The sequence below is a fragment of the Sprattus sprattus genome (genome assembly GCF_963457725.1).
Source record: "Sprattus sprattus genome assembly, chromosome: 10".
In the NCBI taxonomy this organism is placed as follows: Eukaryota; Metazoa; Chordata; class Actinopteri; order Clupeiformes; family Clupeidae; genus Sprattus; species Sprattus sprattus.
The window spans coordinates 4,182,607-4,191,789 of record NC_137908.1 but is presented as its reverse complement, the minus strand read 5'-3'; the positions used below and the strand labels follow the sequence as shown (position 1 = coordinate 4,191,789).

Here is a 9,183-nt window from a genome sequence, read left to right as displayed (position 1 = left end):
CACGTGCCCACTCTCTGTACTATTTTCTTAACAAATATATATGTTTAGATTGCTTCCCATATCAATTCCAGGATCATTTATCCTAATATTTTGAAGCGTGTCTTCATGACAAAATGATTTCCTGGCAAGCCAAATATCACCCTTTAGAGACTCAGTCTGCCTTGACCATCAGATCTAGTCAACAGGGGCAACAAGAGGAAACCAGTCGAGTGTTTGTCAGTAACAAATTAACTAAGTGCTGAAAAACTAAAACAAACTTCAGTGGAAGCAAATTCACTACCAGTGGTCAACTCGCTACTGCCTCTAGTGGCGCTCCACCCGTTTGATGAGCAGTCATGTTGAAAACATTGACCAATCGGATCATTTTGAAGGAAACCTCTCTGAAGACGTCACTTCCACAGCAAACCCTCTACCATCCGGAAATCACAAGCGTGACCGTCGTTTCGTGTCTGTTATAGGCTTAAAGTAAGTTTATTCTTTCTTATTTGTGGTTGAATCATGTATTATCCATCAATTAATTAATGCTGAACCTCAAATGTTGTATTAATTATCTAATTTTTAGTTTGAGATAGGTATAGTTTTCAAACACACGAGGTCTCAACAGCTTAGTAGTGACACACACCATTTTGTTCGTCCTCAGTTACCTTTTGAGCTCAATATTAAATACTGGTTGTCAAGTGATAAATGCTATGTTGACCTGTATTATTTGTATGTATAAATGCTTTAGCACATATTTAATTTGCACCTTAAAGTTAGGTGTCTCAAATAAGCTAGTTAAACAGCTCGCTAACGATAGCTGTATTAGATAGATAGGTTTACAGTACTTGACAAGACCTTATAAGGCGGCCTGAAGTAGACAGGCGATCCCTCTTCACGTCGCTAATCAGATTGCACGTTGCTAACTCTTACATGACCGGAGATTGACGTTGTTGTTTACATGTTATGTGTATATTCAATGACTAAGGTTGATTCTATATAAGTGCCTACTTGAGTTTACTAGCAGTTTGACATGCCAGGCTAATAATGTTTTTGTGTGCACCTAGCCAGCTAGGAGAATATCACACAATTTTCCACGACAATGTGTACTGTTGAGTCAATTTCAGTCATCCTTAATATTGTCATCCCTCGAACAGAATGCGTTACGTGGCCGCTTACCTACTGGCAGTGCTCGGTGGCAACGCCAGCCCCTCCTCCAAGGATATCAAGCACATCCTCGGGAGCGTTGGGATAGAGGCCGATGATGAGCGTCTTGACAAGGTAAACTTGAAGGTTTTAACCCGGTTTTTATTTCGAGACCTCATATGCACCAGGGCCGTCAATCTACACCAAATATAAATATGAAAGCAGCTTAATATTATTTCTCCTAAATTCTATGCACAATTCATGTCTAGCCATAGGCATGCAGAATCGATAGTTCACAGCCTAATAATAATTATCTATGGTTTACTGTTAACTATGTTAAATTACTGTGTTGTGCACTGTTTCATGGCTAAATTGTTTCAACAGGTTATCGGTGAATTGAATGGAAAAGACATCAATGAAGTCATGAACGCAGGTAATTGAAGAATGTTTGACATTGACACGTTGCCTTTGTCAGTTATGATCATTAGATGCAAAATATTGCCTCTTGTGGTTTGATGTGGGTCAAAAAAAGTGGAAAAAAATATTAGTCTGCACTGGGCCTATGATTGTGGTAGTCATCGCGTCATCATGGCTAAATGTATTAGATGACTGAGGCTGATGGATGGTTTTGAGAGGGCAGTGTGTTTTTTTTAATTTTAATATATATTAAAAAAGAAAATGTATCAATTTAGGATTCAATTTGGCGTTTTGAAGAAGCCTCTAGCTAAACCACCAGAAATGGATAAAATATGTACATCAACACACAAACTGTCAAACAACATCTGTTGAAATACAACATTTAGCGTTTGACAGTATGCCTTACAAAACACCCTGCCACCTGGGAACTTAAATTATTCTTATAAGTGTCGCTCATCAATATGAGCAATGGCCAAATTAAGCAAGAACACATAGCATTCTGTAGAGGCGTTTGTGCAGCACGTTGCTAAATGTAAAACTTGTGTTTGATTAAACTTGGAAGCCCCATTTATTACTCTGGTCACAAGCTGCTCCTACATATGAGGAAGAAACCTATGACACCAAACCTTCTGCCTTTCCATTTGACGCCTAAACTGTAATTTGAACTGAAAATGTTCTTTCCCATTCCTTTCATTCTTATTAACAGCAGGTTCCACATTCTGATGACATCAGTGGTGGGTGGTGATCTCATTCTGTTGTCATCCTGTTTTTCAGGTCTCTCAAAGTTAACCTCCGTGCCAGCAGGTGGTGCTGTCATGGCCACTGCCGCAGCTGCAGGTGGAGGTGGAGCTTCTGCAGCTGTGGAAACCCCTGCCGGTCAGAATCACCATGTTTACCTTCCTTGTACAACCACTGAGTTTGCTTGTCTTTCATATTTGCGTATGGATGAATAAGAGAGTATTACTGAAGAATGTCAATATTGAAGTTCAGAAAGGGTATTAGATGAGATTGATAATAGGCATCCACATTTGATCAAGTGTAATTTTTAAAAGATTAGATTATTGTGTTAAGACTTGGCAGTATTTTAGGCAATACTTGTGTGAATAATTGGCAGTGTTTTAGATTAGTCAAGAGCTGATTTTAATTTGTTTTTTCTCCACAGCGGAAGAGAAAAAGGAGGAGAAGAAGGAGGAGTCAGAGGAGTCAGACGAAGACATGGGATTCGGGCTCTTCGATTAATCTTTCTTTTTTGATAAAAAAAATTAAAAACAAAAATAGGAAACTTCAAACTGTCTCTTGCCACTTTTATCTTTATTTCTGATTGTTTCTGCAGATTAGATGAATCTGCTGATATGATGAATCAGTAGAATCGGTCTGTAATCATTAATGGAGGCCATATTACCTTTTTATTGTGACCCTAAACTTAAAAGCATACACATATAAATGATAATTATTAACCTTTGTTGCATAACATGGGTTTTATGCTTAGGGAGTGCATTACATGCCTCATGAAGGTCAATCTAAAAGGTAGCGTTACATGTTCTGGAGAGGAGCTGTGATGTGGTGTTAAATGGATATCAGTTTTCTAATTCAATAATATCTTCTACATTACGGTTTGCATTTGCAGACTGTTGGGTCGGTGGTATAGGTGGGAGTACAGATAGAATGTTCAGGTTGTAGGGCCTGCTGCAAGTTGTGCTTAAAAAACGGGTCACAGTTATCTTGGTTGTCTGGTTATCTTTTCTCTGTCCAAATCTGTATAGAAACTGCAACCAGCCACAGGATAGCAGTACAGCGGAGAACAAGGACTCGATCCTCTTAAGTGAGAACCTAATGTGCTCAGCAGCTACGTGCACAGGAATTTTGAAGGGCAGTTGCTCTGCCACTTTTTTTCTTCTGCAAATATATATTTCCTTCGGAGGGGCAACTTCAGTTTTGGGAGGGCAAACGGGCAGATGCCCGAGCAACCTTAGCCCACTCCTGTGCACTTCCCTGGTGCTCAGACCACGAGTGGTTGCAGTGATTGGTCAGCTGCATTCACGTTGTTAATCAGCAGTCCGGCGACATGCTGTACCAAAATAGACAGGCCTTGCGCCACGGCATGCCCTGGCAACGGAGAGGTACGCTGACCATGGCAGTGTCCAGCGACCCTGAAAAAAGTCTGCCCTCACCAGACAGAGGCAGCAGTAGAAAGGCAGGCGACGCTCACTGTGCCAGCGGACCTATTCTCCTGTCTCCTCATGCCCTCTCCCAGGACAATGAACTACTCACACTACACAGGCGAGTAACAGACACTGAACTGGTCTTCTGTGTTCACAATAAACAATGTAACCTTCTTACATAACTCAAAAACAATGTTATCAATCTGCTATAATTACCATTGCCTGTAGATACGGTTAGTCGAACTAAAATCACACTCTGATCAGACCATTAATAGAAAGCGGTTGCTGTAACTAACCTCAATACCTTTTGTGATGGCTTTGTGGAATCAAAATTTATATTAATGTACTGAAATAAAAATGTTCCGTGGTCCAACTTTCCCCACAAGTACTGTATACTTCAAGGGTGGTTGCCGGGCAAACAGGACAGATTTTCTCAAGCATATTACGTGTCTCCCATCCCCTGGTTTGTAAGAGACTGAACGTGTGTGTTCCACAGACCATATAAATGTAAGAGACTGAACGTGTGTGTTCCACAGACCATATCAGATCCCCAGCAGCGCTGATCAGGCATCTGCACTCCTGCGTTTTCCTGGATGGAGAGACAGATCTACAAGAACCCCTGGAAGAGGAGTTGGAGGTGGGGGAGAGGGAGGAGGTAGGAGACACTGATCGCCCCCCAGTGGGGGTGGAAATGGACTCCGGTGTTCCAGAGGAGTGCTTCCGTGGGCTGAAGGACCTGCCTTGGAGGGTGTCTGCCTTGGAGCGGTCCTTGTACCTCAGCCTGCCGTCCTGGGTACATGCAGGTGTGTGCTGTACCCTCTCATGTCTGTGTGCCAGCCTGGCTACATGCAGGTGTGTGCTGTACCCTCTCATTGCTGTGTGCCAGCCTGGGTCCATGCAGGTGTGTGCTGTACCCTCTCATGTCTGTGTGCCAGCCTGGCTACATGCAGGTGTGTGCCATCCTGGGTCCACAGAGGTGTGTGCTCTACCCACTCATTGCTGTGGCACACTGGCAGTGGCGGTTCTATATGGAATTACGACACGGGCGAGACCCCCTCCAAGCAATATTTTAGAAGTGCCCCTGAAAATTGACATCAAAAGGCCGTAGGCTACAAAACATCCATGAATTGCAAATTTAAATAAACATGCCCTTAACGCCTTACACGCTAAATATCTGTCATTAAACGCTATATTATCTTTCAGGGAGGAACAGTTAGCTGCTTGGTTACTGCCTCGAATTATATGCATGGCACACTTTAAGTTATGACTGGTGAACTATACTTTGTCACGGTATAGAGTTGTAGCAAATGGCAAATGTTCCTCTTTGAAACTACCTACAGAAGATATGAACATTCGTTGTCTAATTACAGGGCCCAACGTTAAGCCAAATGATGGAAATAAATAATAACTGAACTTGTTACAGTTTTGTTGCAAAGCACAAGCTTATGGTGAAATGAGATCCTGTGTTTGTATAGTTAAAACCAAATTATTGTTGTGTAAGCATAGCCAGCATCATAGCAAGAAGTCTAACAAACGAAAGAGTTATACCCAGCAATTAACATTAGCCCTTCATTCATGGCATGGAAACCGTAGTCACACAGAGAGAACATAGTGGCATACCTTTATGTTTTGCTCGTTTCTCCTCTTCTTCTTTTCTTTTTTTTTTTTAGATTGGGTTCCTGATGGCATTGGCCTTTCCGGTCCATCTCTGTGCTTTTTTGGCACTCGACAATCAACAAATGTCCCATCCCCCAACACTGTCACTTGTCCAGACGTTAAGACTCAACCAATTCACCCTGCCCTTAGTGACCACATAATTGCTCGTGCCACCCCCCACTTCTCATGAAAAAGTGCCGCCCCGGCCCGGCTGCCCGCTTCGCCCATGCCCAAAACCGCCCATGCCCAATGGGCATCCATCCACCACTTCTGCCCTCATTTCAGTGTCTGCCAGGTCTCCTCTGAGACGGAGCACAACACCATACCGTGCAACATGTGCCATATCTCTTTCTCTGATGAATTGGTACATTATACCCAAGTACTATAAACAGCGGGGGGGGGGGGGATTGTAAAACTAACATACTACATAAACACTTTATGGTTTAATGGTTTATATGGTTTAAACTTCAACTTAAAGTTTTGAACTTGAATACATACACTGTATGACCGCGTTTCCCTTGTTTTTATGTGTCACTTCAGCCTTGTTTTTCAACTTCTTTGGGCACGTGGGCAAGTCAAGTCTGCCAGACCTTTCCCTCCCCATGCGACTGGTGTCCTATCTCCTGCTCCCGTACACCCTACCTGCCGCCGCCATCTTCCACCTCAACTACAGGTGATGGCTCAATTCTCACTCTTCTATTAGAAGTCTATGACTAGCAGCTTGTCATAACATGGTCACTACAAGACAAGCAAGAATGCATTTTAAGTAGTATGAGTATGTACTTAAAATGAAGACCCAGTAATACGTTCATAATAAATTATGTTTGTGCTCCACGGTCCTTCATTACAACGGTCCTGAGTTTAATATTCATATCACTGCTTGCTTCAGCAGATATATACGACATGTGTCTGACTAAAAAGCATGTACCACCAACCTGCAATAGATGTAAATGCTGGATAACTCAATTACTGACTTTAAAAGCAGACTTAAAACTAATTTCTTCAAGATAGCTTATGGACTGACTGACTGACTTTTATTTTTCTTATTTTTATTGACTATAATTCTAACAACCTGTTTTTGAAGTGACCTTGGGTGTCATGAAAAATGTATTATTATTGTTATTGTTATAATGTATCTTTGCTTTTATTCTAAAGATTCATGTGCTTGGCACACTGGGAGACAAACAATTTGCTAAAGTGGTTCAGGGGAGTCCAAGAGAAAGACCATTGGCAGAGGTGGAACAGGACACTCCAGGAGAAATCCCATTGGCTCAGCTGGATCCGAGGACTCACAGAGAAATCCAATTGGCCGATGTGGATCACAGGGCTCCAGGAGAAAGCCCTTTGGCTGTGGTGGGATGTGAGGCAGGTTGTGAAACTTCTCGTCAGAGCCTCTGTCTCCAGTCTAAAGACAGTCCTGCCTACCAGGTGAGGCCTCCTCGTCATTCTAAGCAGTCTTGTCACTTTCCTGGCTCTGAATCAAGCGGAATGCTGGTTCCATTCTGACTCCTGCCAAATGCAGTGCATGTTGATCTGTGCAAGTTTTTTTTTTTCTTTCAGTCCCAGCTTGCAGACAGCGTCTGCTCCTCCCAGTTTAATTGCCAAACCAAACACAATTTCCCAGCTAGTTATGGCTTGCTTTGTGTCTTGAAAACGCCTTGCCATTGACGTTCATTTTTTTCCCTCCTTCTGTCTTCATTTCAGGTTGTCCTCTCTTCGATTTCCTTCGCTGCATTTTCCAGCCGTGAGCCTCCAGTCGCTCCAGTCCATCCTTCTTCCGTCACTCCAGCCGCTCCAGTCCATCCTTCTTCCGTCGCTCCCGAGCCCATCTCTGTGTCCTGTCTCTTTCCCCGCTCTCTCTCTTTTGCTGCGGATTCTCCCCTCCCTACGGTGCCTCAGCTTCGGATCAGCACCACAGACGGAACCCGTCCCGGCGAGGGGTACCGGCGTACTGAGGCACCGGCGTTCTGTGCTGCGGTTCCACCTCTCCACCACCACCTCCAGCTCGTCCATCTCCGACTCCGTGGACTCCTTGGACTCCCCCCAAGAGCCCTCCAGGGCTGTCTTCTTCCTCTTCAACCTGCACCTGGAGGTGAAGGACGAGCAACCAGACCTGGAGATCTACCCTGCACCTCCTCTGCTGCCTGCACCTCCTCCAGAACTCAGCTCAGATGAGGAGGTGGAGGAGGAGGACGAGGGCCTCTGCTCCCCCTACATCTCCTTCCTGGCTGTCAAAGAGGAGGACGGGAGAGACGATGTGGACAGTGATGTGGAGGATGTGTGGGATAGCTCCTCTTCACAGTCCTGCAGTGAATTCTCTCACCAGCGAGCGGTCTCCGAATAGTGAATGATTATATGAACATAGCAGCGCTGAAGAAGCACTGCTCGTACATTCAAAACTAAGACACAATAAACACCCCTCTGCCTAAATTTGAATATATTGTGTGTACATTGTTTCTCTTTCGATTAATGAAACACCAAGCACAATGAGGGACACATTTAGAATTCAGTGTTAAGAGGGGCTTTCCACAAAATGGAGAAATACAATGTCAGAATTACCATCAGAAACGACATGTCTTAGTCATATTCCCCGAAAATTATTGTGGTGATATAATTCTTTCATAAGTACATTCTGTCATCACCGTCTGATTGTTGTCGTCTGTTTCAGTCGTACAGGGGAGCCAAACATTGCGCAAGAGGTTGCCAGAGGGACAGGCGTCTATGACAACCTGCCAGATCAGCTGTGTGTCTCTGGAGTCATGTCATAGAAATAATATTATGGGATGCGCTGTGGGGGTTTTCTCTTGACTGGAAATGCAGTGGTATGCTGTTATACAACCCGACAATCTAGCACACTAGTGGCACGAATGAGGTGAAAACTCAAACGATAGCCATTGTGGGTTCGACGTGTGGTGGACTTGCAAATCTGTGATTGCAAACCAGAGCCAGTGATTGTTTTAGGTCTTATTGTGGACATAGGTGTTGGATTTCAGGCGCTGTGTTTGTCAGGTTGGAGTGTAACTTTTCCACACAGCCACACAAAAGGCTTATGAGAATCATTACGGTGATTTGAGTTCAACCATGGGCGTGCTCCCACCCGGCAGGCACACAGGTGTCATGTTTCATCTGCTAATAGCAGCAAACACTACCAGGCCAGCTTCCTCCGATAGTAACGGATAGAGATCATTTCTAAACACTGTTAATGACTTAAGAATATTTTAATCAAGTGCCTTGCTAATTATTACCTTGTATGAATCATGTGCTAATGTAAACAGGAACATGGTTTTTCTGTGTTTCTGCTTGTTTGTAACTTAGATTATTAGGTGCCGACGCAAGTAGTCTGCATATGGTAAGACCTACATGCGTAAGTGAGGGAACCTTTTGTATATGTTTGCGTGAGCTCAGAAGTGATGAGAAGGGTTGACCTGTGTTTGTTCTACCCTGCCTAAAACTGACATCGTGGCATCTCAGGAAGTGCAGTTGGGATGACACAAAGGGACTTTTTTAGTCAAGCGTGCTCTTGCTGACGTTAGTAACAGTTATGGCGTCAGAGTTACATAAACTAGGTAAATCCTAAGTATATAAACCCTGTGTGATGTTTGTGAAATTGCTTCACTTTCATCCTTGTGCTGTGAGTGAGCCCGATTGCAATTGTTACAGAATAAATATAATGATCTACAACTCCGGAGTCCTGAGATAACTTGAGTGTAACATTTCACCTTACAGTAACTTAATTCATGAATGAATGAATTCATTAATGACTTACTTAGTTTGAAGTGTGATTATGGCCAACAGACCAACTTGAACATAAGATTGGATTGCAGTA

General features: G+C 43.4%; 2 protein-coding genes across 2 annotated transcripts; both read left to right on the top strand.

Annotated features, from left to right (window-relative positions):
* The first annotated feature begins 365 nt into the window (after positions 1–365).
* On the top strand, positions 366–2,828 carry rplp2 (ribosomal protein, large P2). The gene is made up of 5 exons (XM_080846580.1): positions 366–465; positions 1,134–1,257; positions 1,507–1,555; positions 2,314–2,415; positions 2,702–2,828. The coding sequence occupies exons 2-5, from the start codon at positions 1,135–1,137 to the stop codon at positions 2,776–2,778; spliced, it is 351 nt and encodes a 116-aa protein (XP_080702706.1). The 5' UTR covers positions 366–465; position 1,134; the 3' UTR covers positions 2,779–2,828.
* A 776-nt stretch (positions 2,829–3,604) lies between these two features.
* LOC308371732 (uncharacterized protein) lies at positions 3,605–7,777 on the top strand (the record flags this gene model as incomplete). The annotated part of the gene is made up of 5 exons (XM_080846719.1): positions 3,605–3,659; positions 4,238–4,504; positions 5,898–6,030; positions 6,513–6,785; positions 7,062–7,777. 5 exons carry the CDS (start codon positions 3,605–3,607, stop codon positions 7,699–7,701), a joined length of 1,368 nt encoding a protein of 455 aa, XP_080702845.1. The 3' UTR covers positions 7,702–7,777.
* Between the last annotated feature and the right edge of the window lie 1,406 nt (positions 7,778–9,183).